At 40.4% G+C, this 24728-nt stretch overlaps 1 protein-coding gene across 8 annotated transcripts in view; it reads left to right on the forward strand.

Annotated features, from left to right (window-relative positions):
• Positions 1-24728, forward strand: part of cnksr2a (connector enhancer of kinase suppressor of Ras 2a) — a 357881-nt gene that overhangs the window by 145007 nt on the left and 188146 nt on the right. For 5 of the 8 annotated variants that reach the window (XR_004764907.1, XM_035414896.1, XM_035414899.1 and 2 more), the window contains exons 8-10: positions 12121-12189; positions 22548-22694; positions 23957-24090. Coding sequence is in view for 7 of the 8 variants with exons in the window: in XM_035414896.1 (XP_035270787.1) it covers positions 12121-12189; positions 22548-22694; positions 23957-24090 (350 nt within the window). In the remaining variant the exon portion in view is untranslated. The remainder of the gene's footprint in view (positions 1-12120; positions 12190-22547; positions 22695-23956; positions 24091-24728) is intronic. The other 3 variants (XM_035414897.1, XM_035414898.1, XM_035414895.1) reach the window with 2 other exon arrangements.

The following is a 24728-nucleotide window of genomic DNA, read 5'->3' on the forward strand; positions in this document are numbered from 1 at the left end:
TGAATGTATGATATTATGATTTGGTTAATATTGATTATTAATGTAGCGCCATGTCCCCTACACTGGCACCTCATGGATGCCAGTATGTTTGAATGCTACAGAGGTGATTTCTCCAGCTACCATGCAATTCTAGCGCTGGGTTTTTGGCTAACTTTATTACTGCCTACGTTCATGACAATGATAAATAACTTGACCTTGCTGAATCTGAATATAGGCACTAGGTACCACTAAATTTCCTGACAATGACCCCTCCCCCACCCCCAAGGCTTCCACCAGAGCTGAATAGCTCTGTGCAGTTATATCCTGAAAACCTGTGGTGGGGGTAAAACACACTGATTCGGCCAGGACATTAACAGGGTGAGGAGAGAACACTTTGACAACCCAAAAGCATCCTCAGAAGCTCTTTGTTCTTGCTGACATAACTGAAATGCAGCTTTCCATCCTGGCTCACACTGAATGGAGGACACATGGACTGGCTCAGAACTACATTATTTCAGTACAAGGTCATAATATTCTTGAATGATATTCATACCAATTATACCTGGAATAGCTTGTTTATTTGCTTGAGTGACAGGGTCCACAGGATCCTTCACTACTAGTACTTTGTGGTATTTTCTTTCCCAAAATTTCAAAGTCAGATTCTAAATAGCCTAAGTAGGAAATAGAAAGGCCATTTGCGGCTTTAAGAGCCAGCCAACTAGAATCTTCAAGAGATGCATTACCTTTAGCTTTGAAGTGGTCATTAAAAAAACTTTCCGTAATTGTGGTTACCATTGAACCGGTGTTCAAAAGACAACACACTGTATCTCCCGTTAACACCTTGACTGCTGGTCTTTGACCGATTAAACATTAAAAGGGCTGATTGAATGAGCCCCCGTCACCCCCTCCTGCAGCTTGGCTCTTCATCACAGAGGGGAGGAGTTTCCCTGTTGCTCTGAAACAGTGGCATTGTCCACCCCACTAGGTGGCAAAGTAGGAGCATTACTGACATAACCAGATATTGTATGAAAATGTCTGGCTATATGTCCCACCCCTTGGCACTTAAAACAGATGGGTTTCCCTGTGGGATCATACCTTGGAATTTGAACCTCATCCAATTGAATCTGTTGTTTTATAGTTTCCAAAATTTCTAATAGAAGAGGGTCACCTTTGGGCTGGGCAATCACAGCAGCACACTCCCCACCTGACTCTACACATACTTAATATGAATCAACTTGCCTGCTTACATGATCCCTTAGCTGCTCTAGCTCCTCCCCCCACTGGTCTGCCTTGTAAGGGTTTAACTATCTAAATATCCCGGACTATGACCCAATTTCTATTTATGTAAAATAATACTAGGATCCATCGGGACACTGAAACTAATCTGTCCCAGAACAGCTGCACTTCCGGTCAGTGAAACTATCACAATGCCCAGTGAGTAACCCAATTATGGTGTTACCCCTAAACCGTATATAAGGCCAATACATTCACTGTTCTTCACAGAGATGCACAACCGGGTCAGCATATATGCAAACCACGGATGTTAGATGCACTTACAAGGGAAAACAGTTTATAATGAATATAACTGCTGACCAAGGATAGGCAGTTAAAGGTAAATATTGCATAAACAAAACAAGACAAATGAAGATAGCTATTCTATAAGAAAAGACAAAGAAAAGAAACACTAAGAGACGAGTGATGCATGCTGAAATTACAAAATCCTCATATGTGGTATCAGGAGAACTGTCAAGCAGATTCCCCTCCGATGATGGTACCAGGAGAACTGTTAAGCATATTCTCTTTCAATGTTTCTTTGGACTTCCCTTAAATGCAAACCTGAGCTCTTTAGAAACTGGAGAAATACCTGAGGACTGGAAGCGTGGTAATATAATACCACGCTTCCAGTCCTCAGGTATTTATCCAGTTTCTAAGGACTGCCTACAATACCTGCCAGTGGTTTAAAAATGATCTCAGCTAACTCTTTGAGTACTCTTGGGTATATGCCATCAGGACCTGCTACCTTGTTTGTCGTAAGTTTAAGTAATTCATGTAGTACTTCTTTATATAAGACTTTCTGAGTACTGGATATGCCTTCCAGTCTATTAGTAACCTCTTCTGTAGTAAAACTCTCAACAAAATAACTATTTAAGGCATCAGCAATGTCTTTATTCTCAGAAAGCAGTGCTCCTTCTTCATTTCTGATGCACCTGATATCCTCTTTCACTTTTCTTTTCCTACTACAGTATTGAATGAAACGTTTAGGATTAATTTTTGCTTCTATGACAATTTGTCTTGGCTTCCCGTAGATCTTTTTTAACCTTAGCACGCATATTACAATATTCAGCCCTTTTACTCTCAGTGCAGTTATTTTTACATATCTTCTACAGTTTTTTTTTCTCAAACTCTCCCGTATGGCTTTGTTTATCTACTGGGGGGAGCACTTCTTCAACTTACTTTTTCTTACTTATGGAATAAAGTTACTTTGCGCCTCAAGAATAGCCCTTTTGAACCTACCCCACTTTTCATTCACAGTTTTGCAGTTAAGAAGTTTCACCCAGTCAATATTACTTAAATTTTCTCGCATCTTGTTGAAATTGGCTCATCTAAAATGATGATGAGCCATAGAGGAGGCCTTGAAAATTTGCCATCATACATCAAATCTAACTTCAGAATGATTGCAAGTCCCAAGTGGCTCAATTACCTCTATGCTACAAATTCTGTCCGGATCATTATATAGCACCAGATCCAGAATTGATTTCCCTGTTGTGGCCTGATTGACATACTGTGCCAAAAAGGTAATTTATAACATCTAAAAATTCTTCCTCACTTTTCCCTTGTCTTGTCATAATTTCCCAATTAATAGCAGGGTAATGGAAGTCACCCATAATAATAGTCTCACAATCCTTACAAGCTTGTTTTATTTTTCCAAAGATCGTTGAGTTCACACTACTGTCTGAAGCTGGCGGCCTGTAACACACTCCTACCGTAAGGCCCGTAATGTTCCCCTATGAGCTTTATCCAAATATCTTCACTAGGCACAAGCTGGACAATTTCTGGAATTTTCTGCACATTAAAATTTTCTTTTACATAGAGAGCTGCACCCCCACCTCTCTTACTGGATCTATCCTTCCTAATGAGTTTGCCCCCTTCTATATTATATTCATCCCCATCCTCATCTCCAAGCCATTTCTCTGTAATCCCAACTATGTCATAACCCCCCCATGTATAGCAGCCTCAAGTTCCAAAAATTTATTTTTTATACTTCTAGCATTTAAGCAAAGACATTTCAGATTATTACATCTACACATCTTCTCCTGTTCCCTCACCCTCCACCGTCCCAAGCCACCCTTAGTACAACTTTGCTTTAACAAGACTTCATCAGTGTTCACACTATTATAGGAAGCCCTGACAGCTTCCACCCTGGCAGTCTGCACTTCCCTACCTTTTTAACTTTTTGACCTCCCTGCCCCCCAAGTCCCTAGTTTAAATAATCTTGTGCTACCTTAAGCATACACTGGGCCAGTGCAGCAGTACCCCTCCGGTTCAGGTGCAGCCTGTCGCGCTTCTACATGTCACCCCTGTCCCAGAAGAAGTCCCAGTGCCCCATAAACCTGTACCCCTCTTTCCTACACCAGGTTTGTAGCTACGTGTTAAACCTTCAAATAAAATGTTGCTTTCCTTTACTTGCATGTGGTACCAATAGTATTCCAGAAAAAACTACCATGGAGGTTCTGCTCCTAATCTTTTTTGGTAACTCCACAAATTTGTCCTGCAGAACCTCAAATCTACCTTTACCTATGTCATTGGTTCCTACGTGAACCATGAACACTGGATCCCTCCCTGCTCTGGCCAGGAGCTTGTCTGCACTCTCCAGGAGATCTCCTACCTGGGCACCAGGCAGGCAACATACCGTACAAGACTCTTTTTCATGCGAACAGACTATGCTGTCTACCCCCCTAATAATTGAACCCTCTACTTTCACTGTGCCCAGTGGCTCCTCAGTCCTCCCACTCTCAGGGTCAAGAGCCAGATCCAATTCCAGCAAGGGCTGGAATCGGTTGGACACCACAACCTCTGGAGATGATGCTTTATGATATCTGATGATAAACACATTTTCAATATACAAAAATACATAGTTACTCACACATACAAAGTACTGTCTATAAGTCATTCATTCAAACAGGCAAAATCTAGGCCTGCCATTAAAAGTATTGATATCAAAACAATGGCAAGTTACAATTGGTTATCCTACCTCCCAGAAATGAAGCTGTATTCCAAAGCGGGGCAACATAGCTCAGGAGGTAAGAGCGGTTTTCTTGCAGTCGGAGGGTTGTTGGTTCGATCCCCCGCACTGGACGTGTCGAAGTGTCCCTGAGCAAGACACCAACCCCTAATTGCTCCCAATGAGCTGATTGGTACCTTGCATGGCAGCCTTTTACCGTTGGTGTGTGAGTGTGAGTGTGTGTGTGAATGGGTGAATGAGAGGCATCAATAGCAAATCACTTTGGATAAAAGCACTGTATAAATGCAGTCTGTTTATACAAGCAAAGAGGGGAAAAAAAAGCAATGCTACCAAATTGTTTCAAGTAACTTGGCCCTGAACTGTGGAAATGATAAGAAATTACGTATGAATATTTCTGTTGTAGGAAATGACTACGATATGAGCTATATCACAACACAATCGAATCTAAGAACAACATAACATTATTGTACAACATAACAAAACTGCCACACAAAGAATTATCATATTATTGTTATAGTTCTTTGACTATGGCAGCGTTTCCCAAACTGTGGGGCCAGAGATACACAGGGGAGATGTGAAAGAATTGGGACAGATAGAAAAATGATTTTTAAAAAATATATACATAATGTCATTGTAAACACCTCACAGCTAGACCAATGAGGGTTTGTAGCTGGAGGGGAAGGCACCGCGTGTTTTCCCTTGGCTGGTGTGATTCAAAACCGGAGATGTTAGTTATTTTTCCTCTGTTCGTAAGAACAGGGTACAATTATACTTAAGAATGCACTGGTTTCGTTGCCACGGGTCAGATATGAAGGCGTTGCTTCATATCCCGCTTAAAACTGGCCTGAAACGGACCAGTAACATTCTTGTTACTCTCCGTTCGTAAACGGGGCTATGTTGTCATCAGAGATATATCTGACTTGTCGCCGGACTGTCAATATTCCAATGGGAGCATCAGAATAATCACAAATGCGCGGAACAACACATCAGATATATCCATGACCACAGCAAGTAAGCGTAACAGTCACTAGGTTTTACTCTCGTAATAATCTGACTCCAAATTAAATTAGAATTTAAAATTTGGTTTTAACTATACGTGGAACTTGGCGTGGTTACACTCGACTCTATCTTGTGCCATCATTCCTCAATATATGCTCCCGGGTTTAGCACTATTGTTAAATCTCAGTTCGGTGAAGCACCCAGAGGGTAGGAGGCTGACCACCATAATACATGCCTTCCTTTGTGCATAGATAGTTATGAGCCCAGGACAGTGTGTATCTATCGGGCTCCTTAAGGCGAATTTGACAAGAACCGGCGTATAACGCCCATGGGTCCTCTTAAGCCAAAACACCAGAACCAATACAACACCAATCCCGTTAGCGGGCAGATCGTGGTCGCCTATCTAACTTGAGGACCTCACTAAAGATGTTCGTTGTACTAGACCCCTGATCAGTAGGTCCTAGTCATAATTGTCCCCCTGAGTATTTAATCAGAATTTTGGCTGAAAAGAAGATAAAATGGATTAGAGTCATGAAGACCACGCAAGTTAAAAAAAAGAAGAATTTATTTGACAGGCAGGTAGGTCATTAGCTTCAAATTCACAATCAATGTTTAATTTTTTTTAAATCAAGGTTTAAAACATAAATATAGAGTAAAAAGTTCTTATGCAGCCTGTTTAGATACACACGAAATCACAGAGCCTGCGCAGTGTGGGAAGTCGATTACGATCTTCCCTGTTCAGCTACGCACAGAACACAGTGCAGTGTGGGAAGTCGGTTACGATCTTCCTTGTCTAGCTACACACAGAGCACAGAGTATGTGCAATGTGGGAAGTCGATTACGATCTTCCTCGATTGCTTTGTCTCCCTTCCTTTTAAGCCAAATCCCGTGTTTGGTCTAGGCGACATTGCCATAAATTAACCTGGCCGAATCAAATCTGGAATTTCGGCCCCCACCATTTGGAGGCTGCTGTTAAAACAATTAGTGGGGAAATTTGGAAAAGGAGATGATTACCAGAGAGGACATTCCATTGTGATAGTTTTTCCCTGAGTTTCTGAAACTATGTTTTATTAAATGTTATTTGGTATGAAACATATTTCATTCAATTTCTTCAATTTCCCTGAATACGCCCATACCAAACATGTCCAGAGGATGTAATATTATGGTGCAGTTGTCATGAAAATACCCTTTTGTTGAACCATTTTACATGCAATCCATGTTATTACTACATAAGGCATAATACAGTAATATAATGAAAACATGTGCATGGTTTGTAAGGTTTTACAGGGTTTTTGAATATGATAAACAGATGGTTTAGAGTCCAGATCCAGAAAAGAAATAAAAAGTGTAATGGCAGAGGGGCCCACATAAGGGCACTGTGGTGCTGTCCCGCGCAGTTGCCCCACCATTTGACCAGAGGCCTGATGATCTTTTCACCCTTAATGGTCCCAACACACACACACCCACAACCCTAGACAAAGAGACTAGTTCCCCTTATCTTAGTTGTGTCCAGATGGCAACATTCCAGAGAGCCAACGGCTTGCTCACACAACCATAAACAACCAGTCCAGTTCCCCTTATCTCAGTCTTGTCCAGAGGGTAACAGTCCAGAGAGCCAAATGGCCTGCTCATCCAGAGGAAGTCCGAGTAACCTATTGTTTTATCACAAGGCTCTCGGGTCCTTTGAAGTACAGGATGAGTCCCAGCGTGCAAGCTCGTTCAAATGCCAGCCTTTTCTGGGTCTCAGTTTGACTCCCCTCTTACATCATAAATTTATTTTCCCATCTAATTTGATGAATGGGTATATTTTCATTGTCAATGAGAAGGAGAACGGTAGGAAAATGACATCAATGGTCAATACCGACTACCAGCGAATGATTAGGCCTATTTTTAGCGCATGCGTAAAATTAATATAAAAACTACGTCAAGTGGCAAAATTAAATGTGCCGTGGTGCAGTTACATTTGAAAAACAAAAAACAAAATGGACAAGTTTTTAATGGGGCCAAAAAGAAGAACAGAAGGAAACAACGCAACACCATCAACAAGTGGAAAGGAAGAAGCGACGAAACCAAAAACGAGAAAATATGACGATTCATACCTGGCTTTTGGGTTCACGTGCACCGTGTTAGGGGAGAGGAGAAGCCTGTGTGTGTAGCTACTATGCTTAAAAACTCTGGCAGCAAGACAGTTTAAAATCAAACAAAATGAGACGACATTTGGAAACTAAACATAATGATCATGTTGGCAAGCCTCTGGAGTTTTTCACCAAAAAACTACAAGAGTATCGTGATCAGCAAAGTCGTTTTGTGAAAATTGCATCAATTCCAGCCAAAGCCTTGTTAGCTTCCTACCAGGTTGGGTACCGTGTAGCTAGGTGTAAGAAGCTGCACACCATCGCGGAGGAATTCTTCCAGCTGCTGTTGACATGGTCTCCACTATGCTTCGTGAAGCAAGTGCCGAACAATTGAAAATGATCCCTTCATCGAATAACACAATTGCTCGACGCATCACTGATTTGGCGAAAGATTTGGAAGAGCAATTAGTTAATAAGCTCCGCAGCAATAGCTTTGCGCTTCAAGTGGACGAAGCCACAGACAGCAGCAAAGATTGTCATCTGATTGCATATGCTCGGTATGTTGATCAGACATTGCTATATGAGGATTTGCTTTTTTGCAAACCCATTTCGAACAGAACTACAGCCCCTGAACTTTTTAAAATCATCGACACGTTTTTTCGGGAGGCTGATATTAAGTGTAAGGACGGTGTTGGTGTCTGTACTGACGGAGCTCAAGCAATGGCAGGCAAACGCGAGGGACTTCAGGCTCTGATCAGAAGAGAAGCACCGGATGCTACATTGACACACTTTATGATCCATAGGGAGGTGCTAGCTTCAAAGGAATTCAGTCCCAGCAACAACCGTCGTTAGCATTGCAAACTACATTAAAACTAGGCCCTTGAAAGCTAGGCTTTTTGCCGCTCTCTCTGATTAAATGGGAGCTGACCGCAGAGCGTTGTTGTTTTTATGTGATTCGCGGTGGCTATCACGCGGAAAAGTGTTGAGCCATGTGTTTGAGCTAAAAGATGAGGTGCGACTCTTTCTGGAGGGGGAAAAATACGCGCTTGCTGAAAGATTTCTCGACGAGGACTTTATCTCAGTGATATCTTTGAGAAGCTAAAAGCACTGAACATGCAACTACAGGGCACTGACACTCACATACCCCAGCTCGCATACCGGGTAAATTTGTTTCTAAGGAAACTTGAGATGTGGAGTGGCAAACTTGACCAGGGCAATCTTGCCATGTTCCCGAACCTGCAAACATTTCTGGAAAACAACGAGCTGCAGTACAAGGCAATAGAATGTATTCAAAACCACGTTTCATCTCTGAAAACGCATTTTCAGAAATATTTTGCGTGCGCTGACAATTATGACTGGTTGAGAAGCCCATTCACCACAGTCTGTCCCGCCGATTTCAACAGCCTTTTGGATGAGCAGTACATTGACATGACGTCAGATTCGGTTGCAGTTCCCTGCCATGACATTAACCGAGTTTTGGGGAAGCATAGAGTGAGATTATCCTCTTCTAAACCAGAAAGCTATGGGCATATTGATTCCATTTGCCAGTACATACCTGTGCGAGATTGGGTTCTCTGCCGTTGCTTCAATAAAATCAAAGTACAGGGCGCACTTGAATATTGAACGAGAACTAAGACTGGCCATCTCAAAACTGCAGCCTCGTATTGAGAAGCTATGCCAGAGGAAGCAGGCCCACCCAAGTCACTAAAAAACACAAGAAAGGTAAGCCCTATGTCTCATGCATCCGTATGTTGCACGTATAGTGATTTAAATTAATTATTAGGCTTTTATTATTATTATTATTATTGTTATTATTATTAATAATAACAATAATAACGATAATAATAATAACGATAATAATAATAACGATAATAATAATAATAATAATAACAACGGGGGGAGGGGGGCGCGACTCAACGCCCCCTTTGCTTGGGGGGGCTTATGATAAAATAGTTTGAGAAACGCTGGACTATGGGGTATATCCCCATACAAATACTGTGTATGCCTGTGTGTGTGAGTGTGCATGTGTGTGTGTTTGTGTGTGTGTGCATGCGTGTGTGTATGCGAGGCTGTTTAGGCCATAAATCATACTTCCTCTCATGCACACCAGTATACTCTCTCTCACACGCCATCTTACTGTCTCTCACACACACCATCATACTCTCACATACACCATTATACTCTCGCACACATCATCATAGAGTAATAGTATGTGTGAGAGAGAATGATAGTCTGTGTGACAGATAATGATTGTATGCAAGAGGGAATAGTAGTATGTGTGAGAGAGTAGTATCCAGGGGTTAAATTGGGATTTGGGAGGTGGGTGGACCCTGAGATCCAGTGGGAGGTTGGTGAAAAAAGGTACAAACCAATGAATATCTCAGCTCAAAATAGTTGTATCTTCAATGTATTGTGCACATAATTGTAATTAAGGAAAACAATGTTTTAAAAAGAATGTATACTATTGATGCATGCTTTTACATAAAATATTTCAAGTTTATTGAGTGTCATTAATGCTGAGAATGTTTTTACTCACGAAAATACTCAGTCATCCTCCTCTTTTGTCCTCCCTTTCTTCCTCCTTTATCCATCTTTCTTAAACTGTCAAATTGAAAAGGAAAGTTTTGCGCCCCACCAATTTTCAGCTCACCAGTCACCGCTTGAATAAAACGTTATGTATGTGGGAAATATTCAATCCTAGCTTAGCTGCTGACCAGCAACCTGCTGATTTTGCTCAAGCAATCAAAGTTGTCGTTAATAATAGCTGGCATTCGTTGCGGCTGTTTATTTATGTTTCTTTAAAATGTTCCATAGATGAAATTACATGTCATAGTTATTTGTAAAACTGCCGTTCAAAATTATTTATTTATTTACCAAAGGCCGTCCACCCGCGTCCACCCCCAATTTAACCCCTGGTAGTATCTATGAGAGGATGGTAGTCTGTGTGAGAGAGAATAGTAGTATTTGTGAGAATAATTGTATCTTTGTGAGATTGAATGATAGTTTGTGTGAGAGCGAATAGTAGTATATGTGAGAGAGTTTGATTGAAAAATGATCAGTAATTTGATTGAAATATATTATTAGTTCCTGATTGGCTTATAGCCTTTTAATGGACAATGCCTGCCCCTTTCTGTGGTTTCCTGAAGCATAAATCAAGCAGCTAGCTTATAAATCAAGCTAGTTTTAATAAGAGAGCTATTTTAAATAACACTTTAAATTCAACAAGTTTTGTCAATACGATAGCTTTCGATTAGCCAGCAATTAGAAGAGGGAAGCAGTGTAGTGTGTAAGTGCGTCGGAGGCAATGTACATATGTTTTCGCTCCATATTAAATTAGGAACGTTAAAGATTAGTTGAAGTGACTCATAGGGCTATGTCAAATTTTTTTGTTCCTCCCACAATTAGAACTGGTCATCCTGGTTGCACTCGGTACATGCAATACATTACTGTACATGGGATTGGCGAAGAATAGTCTTAAGCTTTGGGATCACCATGTGTACAAAGCTCCGGCAGAAACTAAATTTTCCTGAAAATAAATCATAGCCTATATAAACTTAACATTGTAAGATTTGTAAAATAGAGATGTACAAAGCCAAAAGCTGTTTCGTACATATAATTTTGTGATTGTCACGTTTTGCAAATACAAGTCTCATTTTACAATTACAAATCACTATGCTTTCAGTTCTCAATTTACAAGTCACTTCACCTGTTTGCAGAATGCGGTTTTCAACCAAACTGTCATACAAACCCAAAATCTGTTATGTAAACCAACAAATGGCTTTGAATTGAATGCGACCCAAGTTTGCAATTCCATGTTCAAATTACAAGCACAAACCATTGTTTCCAACCACAAAAAGACGCAAATCAGGTTTTACAACTCTGAAAACACAAATGTTGTGGTTTGTGGTTGTAACATTAATGATTCAAAGCCGTTTGTAGGTTTGCAAAACAGCTTTTGGTTTTGCGTTTCTCTGTTTACGATTAACCAGGGCCTTGGCCGCTGGACCACCCTTGGCTACCACAGGAATGGTACCTGGCATTAATTAGATATGAAATCAGACATATAGACATTATTCTGGCAGATTATTACAAGGTTGAAGTATTATTTGTCAAAGAATTTGTAAACATTATTCATCAAAAAAGTTGTTACAATGTAGTAACCATGGGTTAATCTAATAAGTTATTACATTAACCGGCAAAAGTTATTATGTTAACCATGCAAGGTTTGTATTACATTACTTGGTAGTTATTATATTAAAGAAGACAAAGTTATTACATTGCAATGGCCTGTTTTGCAATAGCCATATCAGCCTCCAGGCTTCAGTCTAGAAATGTGTGATCTTAATTGAAGAGGGCACTCCAAAAGCAGAGAATGATGAATGTAAATGTCTTAGAAATTGATTCTTTATGGAGTACCAGTCAAATATTTCCCCAATACATTCTCTGATCTCATAAAACCCAATAGAAGATCACTCGGTAGGGTTATACTTGGTGCACAAAGCAAAAAAAATTTCAAATAATTTTGACACCAATTTTTTTGGAAATAATAGTTTTACATGTTATAAAAGAAACATTTTCTCTGAGCAATTGAATTGGTATAAAATAATAAAAATTTCCTTTTTTGAGCATATAATATAGCTTATTACCTGTTGTATTTTATACAGCTTTTTTTGCTGATCTATACTTTACTATACTAAACTTTGGGGGTAACCATATATGTGTGTTTCACCTCTAATTTATGTATTGTGTCTATTTATGCATTTGTGTGTGTGTGTTTGTGTGTGTGTGTTAACCCTCTGATGAGTGCATTTTTAATGTGTCCAGTCCCCAGCTGACCAATGTAAGAAGATTCATGCAGGGGATGAGGTGATCCAAGTGAACCACCAGACTGTAGTATGTATCTCTGCTTTCTTCCATCATTTTTCCTCTTCCCCTGCACTGCTGAGCACACAGCCTTAGGGAGCGTGTGTGTGCGTGTGTGTGTGTGTGTATATACGGAGATCAATGGAAGTCACTTTTGTGCATAGCACAGTTGAGGCCAAAAGTTTACATACACCTAGGCTAAACTCTATTTTTCGTAACTCCATATATTTCATGTTACCATACACTTCCTGTGTTAAGTCAATTAGGGTATCTACTTTATCTCCATAAGAGGTCATTTAAAAATACAGATTTATTTCAGCTTTTATGTACTGTATCAGATTTTCAATAGGTCAAAAGTTTACAGACACTTTGTTAGTATTTGGTGGCATTGCCTTTTAATTGCTTAACTTGAATCAAACGCTTGGGGTAGCCTTTCACAATCTCCTCACAATACTTTGCTGGATTTTTTGCCCATTCCTCCTGACAGAACTGGTGCAGGGTTTCCCCCAGAAAAGTTGTTAGGCCCAGTGGCAAGTATCTTTTAACGGGGGCCGGGGGCCGGCAGCCTGGCGGCCAAGTGTCTTTTTTGATGGGGGCCTGGAGCAGGATAGCGACAGATGGCAGCATTAAGGTAGGGCCCTGTATGTGATAAAAGAATCACGGACGGAATCATGGAATTGAGAATTTAAAAAAGCTATAACACAGATTCCATAGGGCCCTACATTAAGTCAGTGCTAAAAGCTGACTGGAGATGACTACATAATGTGAATGTTTTTATGAATAAGTCATTTATTCAACTTTCAATTTAAAAAAAATCAACAGCTATTTACAGCATAGCAGAGTCTTACAAAGAATTTGACAACAATGTACAGTCTTGGAATGCTGTCTTTTCAACAACAACAAAAGAAATAAAATAAAATAATATCAAAGTTTTTGCACTCTACAAAACCGTGTATTCAAGTCCTGATTGGCTACTGAATCTTACAACAAGCCTTGTAATGCTGGGCACATTTAAATAGAAGATGGAAATCAAGAACCAGTTCCAAGTTGTCGTATTCATTGGAATCGTATGCCTCCGAGCTTATCGATTCCGCTTATCGAAGCCAGCATGTTTTTACGACAGCTGCGCATTGCAAAACAATGACGTAACGCCTTGGGGGAGGCATGCACGCAGGCAGCTTCTCTCAGGTGTTTGTTCTGGACGGCGAGCTCTCACAACAAATTTTATCCGGGCTGCCAGCCTTGATTCTGTTGCGATAAAGATTCTAAGACAACTCAGCAATTTCTCTGGATTAACGGGTTATTTTCCAGCTTGAAATGAGATCGTATTACTAAATGGCTACACATTTCATGTAACATGCAAGTAGTTGGCTATCTCCCTGGATATGAAGTAAATGTTTTTACCAATAAAAAATAATAATATATGCGATTTTATCCATGGAAATAGCTATACAAAAAGGCGAAATAAATGTTGTGGTTGCGATTGCCGTCGTAGATGTCAGAAGGAAATGTCAATGACAAAAAAAAAAGTTTGCTCTCTTTGCAGTGGTTTGGGCTGGAAACGAGCTGTAAGAGCGGAATATGCACAACACTGCCTACTGATTGGCTACTGAATCTTACAACAATGTACAGTCTTGGAATGCTGGGCACATTTCAACAACAACAAAATATCTATGTATCTGTGTTACTGACTGTTTGGCTAGCTAGCTAAGTTAGCTAAATGATGACGTTGTCGTGCACATCAATGTCATCAAGCTAACGTTATTAATAAACAAGTGAAGTCGTTATTTCTATGGCGATTAATAAGTCATGTAAGGTTAGAATGTATCGAACATTACATTTATGCTACTAGTTTAACGTTACCTACACAATGCTTGAGTTAATATAAAAAGAATGTACTTACCGACGAGAAGTGACAACACAGTTTGTAACAAGGTTAGTTGGCCTACTAAAGAAATGGTGGCTTGCTAGGTACCGTTAGCTTGTGATAGTTGGAAGCATCAAGTGTTGAACGTCACTCTACACACAATGAGGGTAAAGAACACTGATCTCAGACCTGCTGTTCTCCTATAGTGCGTTCACATTTTAACCAACAGATGTAACTGGTGAGCTTTCAAACCGAGCCACCCCACTGTAACTGTAGTTTAAACTTCAGTTTTGTAGTTCTGTTTTTTTCCCTCATTGCTTTTCCTTGTGTTTAATTGTATTATTGTTTTCAATTATTCAATTATTGTTTTTTGGTTGTCTCGTTATCCCTTCCCTCTCTGGTCTGATCATGTATTGAGTTCACCTGTGTCTGGTTATTGTCTGGTTTATTTAAGTTCTTTGTTTCCCTGACTCGGGTGCTGGTTCCTTGTGTGTGTTCCGCTTGTGTTCTGCCCTGCCTGTATTCTGCCTGACCTATATTCTGCCTGACTTGTGTTCTTGTGTTCTGCCTGCCTTGTGTATCTGCCTGTGTTCTGCCCTCGCTAAGTGTTTCGAGTTCCCCTGCTTGTTTTCTTGTTTCTTGTTTTTCTTCTAGTGTTTTGAGTTCCTTGTTGGTGTTCTTCGGATTAAAAGCCTCACCCTTTTTTCTCCATACATAGCACTGATCACTATGGCCAAACAGTTCCATTTTTGTTTCATCTGACCAGAAAATACTCTTCCAAAAAGCTTGGTCTTTGTCCTGGTGATCACCTGCAAACTTCATTCTGGCTTTTTTATGCTTGGAGTAGGGGCTTCTTCCTTGCACGACAGCCTTTCAGGCCATGGCAATGTGAGATCCTCTTACTGGTGGATGTAAATATTTTGGTACCTGGATGCCTCCAACTACTTCACCAGTTCCTTTATTGTTGTCTTTGGGTTCAGTTGAACCTGTCGGGCCAAAGTTTGTTCAGCCCTGGGAGTTAATTTGTGCCTCCTTCCTGAACGATGCAGTGTCATCTGTGTGGTCCCAAGATTTTTATATTTTCATACAATTGTTTGTACAGATGCTCGTGGTACCTTCAGTTGTTTTGAAATTGCTCCTAAGGAGGAACCAGACTTGTGGAAGTCCACTATTCTTTTTCTCAGGTCTTGGTTGAGTTGCTTGGATTTTCCCAAGATATCAAGGGGAAAAAGGCAGTGGCTCTAAAGGTAGGCCCTTAAACACAGACACAGGAGCCAATTAACTCCCAATTAACTCCTAATTATGACAACTGGCCAATCAGAAGCTTCTAAAAAGTCATTACATCAATTTCTGGAATCTTCCAGACTGTTTAAAGAGACAGTCAACTTGGTGTACGTAAACTTTTGACCCACTGGAACTTTGATATTATGAATTAAAGCTGAAATAAATCTTTCTCTAATCGATTGTTTTAAAATTACCTCTAATGTGTTTAAAACAGCCTAGCCACTGTGACTGGATTCCAAAGTGGTTGGCGTGAGTGTTAGTAACAGAGGCTTTGTGACTGGAAGCTTTTGTTTGAGGGAACTTCATTATCTTGATGGAGAGTGATGGTCCAAGGAGCAGTTCTCCCAGATTGTGAGCTGCTGTAAGCAGGATCCCAGATTAAATGGCAAGAGATGATTCCACTACATTCTCTCAAGTGTCTAACCCTTTTGAGCCTGTGCTTTCAGCCTGGATTAAAAGTGTGAGACCAACAAAAGCTTTGAGTGGTCACTGAAACAATTGCTCCAATGCACTTCTAGGAAATCTTAATGAAGCTTCACTCTGTGGGTAAACTGTTATCGGACCCTTTGTCAATGCTCTGCGGGGTTTCAGTACTGCCCTTGTGCTTAATTTTGCACTGGAGCTGAATTAAGCCACCTGTGGTTTAAAAAAAAACGTTAAGTAGAGCAGGATTCAGTTAACATATGCACATTTATTAAATAACAAACCAAAGTATAAACTTTTTTTTCAATTTCTACCCACAATAACACAAAAGATTTGTTTTACTTAAAAATGATGTAAGATATGACTTTCCTCAAAATAGCCTCCCTTGGCTTTAATTAAAATTAGACAAATTATTGGAAGTCTATCCAGTCATTTTGCAAATGGGAGATGGGAAGGGAGGTGGATGGGTAATTAAATAGAGTGAATCTTATCTACCTTATAATACCATTGGCCTGTAGTGCAAAATGGGCATTAACCCTCTGGGGTCTAAGGGTAAAATGGTGATTGTGCCATGCTCTGACATTTGTGTAAATTTCATCAACTTTATATGCAGTGATTCCAAAGTGTTTCATGTCTCTGTTTTCAGCACAAACTCAGCTACAATAATATGGCAGCAGTAAGTAGGTCATAATCATATGTGGATTGCAAATTGCTCTAAAAACACACAAACTGTAAACAGTAGTTTTGAACATGCACAGGAATGTTGTAATAAAACACACTAAACAATTGTGACTAAGATTTTTGGTCACTGAAATGTGTTCATCAAGGTCTTGGGTATCAAAAGATGACAAAATATTTTAGCAAATCCAATGAGAAATATAAAATAAATTGCTAAAGGTTAGTGTTGTGACTACTATTTTTCAACACCAGGTGAGAATGGGAGGGCAAATGGCCTTTCTGTAATGAATATGCATTGGGTAGGACGACCTGCCAGCTAAGTAAGCTATTCACACCTGGCCGCATGCCTCCCCACCACTAAGACAAAGACTCAGTGAGCCATTTAGAAGACAGAAACAAAGACATCTTTTGATTTTCAGAACATTTATTGAAGCAAACTATACACATGGAAGATGAGATGAGACTGGTGTACTCTTGCAACGCTTGTGTGGCCTCTTAGCTAGTGGTGAACTAGGCCGTGTTTCCTGATGAGCATCTCTGTAAATATGATAAAAACAAAATTGTTAGGAAATGTGACATCAAATCAAACTTTATTTATATAGCACATTTCCTTCAACAGGTGAAAAATAAATGTGCTTTATAAAAAAGGGGCAAACCACTAACTAATGAAAACAAAACTTAGGAAATGTGACATGGCTACATCATATACAAACAAAGAACCAAACAAACACAACCAGACGCAGAGAGGTAGCCTATAATTTTGAGAAGCAATGGTTAGAATCGTTCGTAGTGTGGGAATTTACAAGCGCGCATATTAGTGAATATTCCTACAAACACACAGAGAATGTAATACAGCACACATTTACAAATAATGCAAGCTATCAACGAAACAACATTAGCTAAACTAAATAAACATTGATATTCCAGCTCAACTACACGCAACTCATCAATAACAATTCCTCAATCTGAAGTAGGCTAGGTCTGTTTAGCTAAGTGGTTATTATATTGCTATTTCCCGAATTTACTTACAGTATGCTAATATCGATTGTGCGAGGACATCAGTTTTAGAATCCTAGCCACGCCACGGGCTATTTATTACCAATATGATTGAAAAAAATACAGTATACCTGCTACTTCTAACACACAACCAGACGCAGAGAGCCTAGCCTATAATTCTGAGATGCAATAGTTTGAATCGTTCATAGTGTGGGAATTTACAAACACGCATATTGCTGGGTATTCATACAAACACAGAGATTGCAATCCAGTACACATATTTACCAATATGATCATAAGAAATATACTGACTCATGAAGTTGATCCTCAGCTGGATCAGTTCGCTGTTCGAAATGGCACCGCTCTTCATCAATGTCGGCTTCTGGACGGACCATTTTCCAAAATTAAACGAAATGTTTACCTCAAAAGAAGTGAATTAGGCTACACTTTGACATTCTATCCTGCTTTCGCGGGCTTGGCATTTCTCACATGGATCTCGCATCGCCCCTCCCCTACTCTCCTTCTATGGAGAGTAGTTATAACGTCGTTAACATGTGAATGCGATTTGGGCGGACTTCCTGATGAGCGAAATTCACATAGTAATGAGTAAGGATTAACGAAGCATACGTGGTTTAATTAATCAAATTTAGAACTTTTAAAACAATTCATATCATTTGTCAATGGGCGCATTGGAAAGTCGTGATTCTAAGGTTTCTGTCAATGTTTTTGTTGCGTCTGTATGATAACAACTCGTGAAGTTAATCATCCAAATAGAAACAAAAGTTCATTTAATCTTGCCGAGCTCCGCCGGCCAACCTCTCGACCCCAGAGGGTTAAAGCTGTAAGAAATATGGCAAAGAAGAAGGCGTTAGGCATAGATGTGCAGGGCCAAGTAAACATGTTGTGGCAAGGTTATTCGCAGTGAGAAATTGCAAAGAAGTTTAAGATTTCCAGGTGCAATGTTCAATACACGCTCAGAAGGGTCCAGCTGATGGGCAGTAATGTTAACAGGAAGATCAAGAGGCAGTAGACAAAGGTTCAGACCTGGCATTACAATGTATCTTGGGTGATCCGATCACAAGTGGACAGCTCTAACTACGTGTGAATGCACCCAAGACCCATTGAGGATGCATTGAGATCCGATCACTCAGACCACATTCGGAGGTGGTCTGGGTCTCATATGGCCACATTCTTTTAGCAGTGTGTACACATGTGTCCTGGGCCGCATTGAAGGACCGCCTAGTCAACTGACGTCCTCTGCGTAAGTGGAAGTATGTACTCATTTGTGCACCAACGGTGTCATATTAAAGTGTGAAACAACAAGAAGCCACACTGAATAACGAAATGAACGAGACAAAGTTTAAAAAAATGATGCCATGTCATTCTACAGTCAATATATGGACTAAATATTGAATAAATATACAACTTACCATTGGTTTTTACGCATTGAGATGTCCCTTTTGAGACTGGGTGGTCATATATTGTCTTGGACAAACCGTTTGTGAAATATACAGGCATTTGTGATGCCTGGGTACCTTCCAAAATAGCTGTGCATAACACCACCCATGTTATTTACGGCATTGTCACCCTTTTAGTACAGTCTGGCTTGGCTGACAATTCATTTATTCAGTAGGTGAGAGTATAAGCTTTCTAACGATGTATAACTTGTCTAATTTTTCTTTTGGAATAGCGTTTTATAGGTCAGCGTAACCAAAAATGTTATCATCGCAATGTTATCATGTTATCATTCACTTAAGCATTCACTCTGTGGCAGCAGTAAAAGACGCTGCGCCTAAAGAAACGTTGTCAACAATTTTTAGTAATTTCTTGAAAAATACTATTATTATTGAGGACTTCTGGACATAGCTAAGCCATATGTTTGCTGATAGACCTATCTGACATCGTTTTCTGGAGCAAAACAGAAGCGGATAGAACTGTATCATTTTGGTTGGTTCTTAAATCGCGTAAGCTGACTTTGTCCACAACGTTTTAAAATTTCTTAAAGCACATAGAGTGCGTCAAACATCTTCAGCGATTTGGTTTGCCTGGAACACTCCAAGGAATAGACCCAGTCTGTTTTTGTTTTGATTTTGCTCGTGCACCAAAGTCTTTGCAAACTTCTTCTTTTAATTTCCAGCAGACTAGGCACAGGTAGTGCATTGCTGCCTCCCGCCGGTTAAAAACAACAACGCATTTGGTCTTTGCAAACGGAAATGACGTACGTGTTTATTTTCATATTCAGCGGGGAAGTGAGATCCGATCACAAGTGGTCACTTGAGACGCATGTGGAGACGCATTCTGATGCTAGGTGTGAACTGACATCCGTCTTGACTGAATCTAGACACAACCTGGATATATCTGGATACAAAGTACAGGTCTGAACAGGGCCAAATATTTCTCGCTGCAAATAACCTTGCCACAATGTTTACTTGGCCCCGCACATCTAAGCCAAACTCCTTCTTTGCTATATTTTCTGCAACTTTAGTGCCTATTTTACTTGCACTGCAGGCTAAAAGGTATTAGGCAACATGGGGTTTTAAAAAACTTTAAATAGATATGATTTCACTCAATTTAATTACCCCTCCACCTCCATTCCACCACTCCACTTCCCACTTGGATAGACTTGAATAGACTTTCAATAGTTAATTTAATGATGAATTGAATTGAAATTGAAGCCAAAGGAGGCTATGTCATGGTTCTGGGGTGTAGTGGCCTTGTGCTGCCACTAGAAGGCACCTGGCCTTTGAGAATTTCTTAATTTGTTCCAGGTGTCTGATTTCTCTATTATTTTCACCTGGGGAGGTGCCTTTATAAGCACTGACAGAACACCCATCTGCGCTTCTGTGTAAAACCTCATTATCACAAAGCCGGTACGACATTGGTATAGGTGCTCGTTGGACGACTTACAGAATTGTGTTGTTGTTGGTTCCGTGTCCTCGGTTAAGGCGATACAGTCTCTTAGCGCTGTGAGCGCATTCTGATGCCTTAAGGGTATTCATACTTTTCTTTTGAGCTCGTGTAAGCCGGTGGGTATTGGGACGTTGTCCCTGGTATGTATTTTGTTTGCGTTTTTTCTGAGCTGCGTCTCAGGGTTTTATTTTCGCTGAGTAAGTTTTGCTACTCAGTTGTCTATTTTCTTTTAAGACCAGTTTTGGGTTTGGTACCAGAGCTTCGCCTCTGTACCACTGGTCCTCTTCTTTTTTCGCCCTGGTTTTTACGGGTCGCTTTTGGTTTCACAAGCCAGTTTTACGGCTGGACAAGGTGGTCCTTCGGAGTGGCTTTTTACTCCGTGTTTTTTTGGTTCTTGTTTACGATCCTTTGTGTGCGGGAGTTACTCTCCCTAGGATCTTATTTGTTTTGTGTTTTACTTGTGGGTGTTCCCTTTCCCTTTGTCCTTCGGGACTTTGTGGTTAAACGCTTCCGGTAGCGTTAGCTTTTCGTTCCCCTATATTAGTCGCTTCTGGTTCTCCAACACCCCCACACCATTATAGGCTATTTCCAGGTATGTCATCTTTCTGTGTTATTGTTGGTTGAAATTGAAAAAAAAGTGCTTTGGTTTTGTTATTCATATATTAACTGAATTATTCTCTACCTAAAGTTTAAAAATTTTTTTTTTTTTTTTTACCTACAGGCGACCTAATACTTTTGGCCTGTTCTGTAGATCACCTGTATTTTTCAAAAGGGAGCAGTGAAACCTGCAGGACATGGCGTTCCCATCGCTCCTTTGTCTGTATGTCTCTATCTGTCTGAACATTCCTTTGGCCTGGTTCTGATTCACACCTGTACAGGGCACCACAGATTTCACAAGGAATGAATGAATATGGTGGGTTTTCATCCTCCTAAAAAAGAGACCAAGTGCACATTATACCTAAGGAGAATTTCTATGCAGTCTATAATAAGCTGGCATGAATGCCTCACAACCAACACATGCTGGGAATTAAATCCAATGAAAAAACTATACAAAACGGCCAGAATCCTCTCTTTCGACAGAGCAAACACAAAGTATTTGCCTAGTACAGAGATACAGGTTAACACTCTCACAGGAAGCTCAGCACTTCAGATTCCACTTCTGTACACTGTCACCTGTGTGAAAGTGGCAATAACAGAAAAATCTGTAAAATATTTACCACATGTTTGACATCTTCAACACACATGGCTTTTGAATGAATTTTCCCAAGAGAGTATGAGCTCCATAACCCTGATCACGTCCCCGCATCCAGCCCATCTCAGTGTGTTTGTGTGTGTCTGTGTACTCTTTGTGTTTGCAGACATGTATGTCCATTTACGTACTTTGTATTATTTATATGTACAGGTGTGTAAGCGTGCATGCATTCTTTTACTGTTTGTGTGCATGGGTATGTGTGTGTGTATGCCTGTGTGATAATTGCTTCTGTATGTCTCTGTGATCTTTGTTGTTACTTCGTGTTCTTATAATGCATGGGCACTCTAGGGGTGTAAGAAAATATCGATACACTTGAGTATCGCGATATTATGTTTTGTGATACTGTATCGATTCTCAAAAACACTGTATCGATTTTTAATTAATAGCTTACATGCAAAGATTTGTGACAGACAGTGGTTCATTTTGTGTTGGGTTTAAACCTCTGACCGCTAGAGTATAATAAGTATATAAGTATACTTAACGTTTATATAAAGTATGCATAGTATACTTTTTTCACATGGAAAATGTATGTGGAAAATGTATGTTATAGCTGTGTTTATTGGCTATTCTAATTGTGTGTGTGCGTGCGTGTCTGTGTGGTGTGTTTGTTACTGTAGGTGTTTGTGTGTTCAATCTGTTGATTACTCTAGGCATGCATGTGTGTATGTGCATTTTTTGTGTGTGTGTGTGTGTGTGTGTGTTGGTAGCTGTATGTTTATGTGTGCATGTGTGTTGAGTCTGAAGGTATACGTGTGTGTGGGGGGGGGAGGTTAACTGTTTGTGTGTATATCTGTTCAGTTTGTTGATTACTGTGTTTATGCATGTGTCTGTGCTTGTTTGCTTGAAAATGTATGCATTGTTTGTTGGTTACTGTGGGTATTTGTGTGTATGCGTGTTGAGTTTGTTGGTTACTGTACTGTTACTGTGTTTATGTGTGGGCACGTGTGTGTTTGACTCTGTGTTTGTTGGTTGCTGTAGGTGGGCTGGCAGTTGAGAAACTTGGTAAACTCTCTGCGTGGAGACCCCAGTGGTGTGATGCTAACTCTGAAAAAGCGGCCACAGAGCACACTCACCTCCGCCCCAGCCTTACTTAAGAACATGAGATGGAAGCCCCTTGCCCTTCAGGTAGGAAGATTAGCAGCTCTTCCCACAAGCCATTCTCACTTCTGCTATTGCCTGCCTGCAGTGCCGCAACAAGAGCTGCTAAACCGCACAACCTACTAACACAGCATTAAGTCAGACTAATCCCATAGCCATAACTGCTCAACCAAAAGTGATTTCTCATCCTCTCCTGCTTGTAACTTGACCCCACTCCATCTGACAGCACATCTGAAGCCAACCATGCTTTTAACTGAGATGATGTATGTGCAAGGGCCAAGCCATCGAATATAGAAGGTGATTACTCCCTGCTCAGTCAATACATAGAAGGAATGTTTCTCACAATGTATAACAGACTTTAGGCTATTAAGCAACTTCTTAATTCTTGCATTTATGGCCAGTTCTTAGGTACAGGAGCTCCTCACTCTTTGTTGACCCAGTGTCTGTCTTTTCACACTTACCTCATGAAGATATTTATTATTGCTTTACATCAAATCAGTCCCACCCTTATGTTGTTATGTACTCTATTAGGAAATTAGGTTAGGTTAGTGTTCCTATTGATTCTTATGGTATTAAATGGTCATTATCTGCCCCAAGAGGACGTATAGAAACACCTGGAAATGCAACCCCATCAATTCTTATGGGAGAAAATACCCTCTGTACATCATTTTCTATCAACATCCTAATGTAACTGCGATGTTACAGTGCGGAGGTCCTGTATTTATCTTCGTTAACTGCGCGATTGTCACCAGAAGTGAACAATACAGACTGAATAAGGTGGGAGTGAGGCCAATCCTGGCCTGTATCATTAAATTCCACACATTAACAAATCCATCTATTATTGTCAATGTGCAAAGGAAATACAGAACCAGAACACTTCATCAGCACATGCATACGTGTGAAAGTGTGTGCAAAAGCATGAATATACTGTATATTCAGCCATGCACGGTCAAGTGTACGTATTTGTATTCATATGTGTAGTGTGCATATGTGTGTACTCCTGAACTCCCAGCCACAGGGCATCTCTGATTGATTTTTATCTGGTTTCTCTGGGCCCTATCTCCTGTAGAGGAGTTTCATTCGGTCCCAGCAGTTTTAAGAAGCTTCACTGTGATGAACTGTCATTAATGCCCTTGGAGTATCGTCTGTGTGTGTGTGGAAGTATGAGGTGAAGAAAGAGAAACAGATATACAGGCATATTGAGCTCAGAATGCATGTAACAGGTGGTCCCAGCTCTCGCAATCAAAGGAACAACACTTTTCAACTCATTCTTCCATCTGTCCCCTCAGCCCATTATTCCCAGGACCCCCACCAGCGGTGCAGCCACACCCACCAGTACCATCAGCACTCCATCTAAGCGGGACAGCTCTGCTCTGCAGGAACTCTACATCCCGCCTCCCCCATCAGAGCCCTACACACCTAGGTATAAAACCTTAGACTACCGTAATTTACCCTTTTGTTTTTTTGTGTTACAGTGCATCTGTACCAATACTAGTTTACATGTTGATATAATAATTAAGCTATAGTTTAGTTGTGTATTGTGCAGTATGCCTGTGCAGTTATTCATCAGTGTATTGTGATACGACCTGGTCTAGGATCAGACCATAACAGGATAAATGATAAGGGAAATGGGTAGGGAAACGTACTGCAAACCGATCAGTAACTCCGGTCCCTATCTGCCTTTCCGAATCTAACTGAATGCTGGCTAGTCTTTGAAGGTCACTAGGCACTTTGAACTCTGAACTTTGGACAGTTAGCTGATAGTCAGAAACTAAAGGCCCGAATAGCGTACGGAGGGATAGATCTCCACTCAGAGTAGCTTCAAAAACAGTAAAGGAAAAATAATGAAACAAAATTGACTCATGTCCCGATGGAAGGATTTTTAGTCCAGCTGGGAGCACACTAACTAACCGGAGCACTATACATCGTTCAGAGGGTAAAACGTATGTTGAGGTCAAAAACGTGCATACAGTCAAACACAAAATCCAATCAGCAAACAAAGCAGAGGGGCTAGGCGAGAATTGGAATCGAATACGAGAGCGAATGGTCAGAAACACAAAA

This window comes from Anguilla anguilla, chromosome 4 (genome assembly GCF_013347855.1).
Source record: "Anguilla anguilla isolate fAngAng1 chromosome 4, fAngAng1.pri, whole genome shotgun sequence".
Taxonomy (NCBI): Eukaryota; Metazoa; Chordata; class Actinopteri; order Anguilliformes; family Anguillidae; genus Anguilla; species Anguilla anguilla.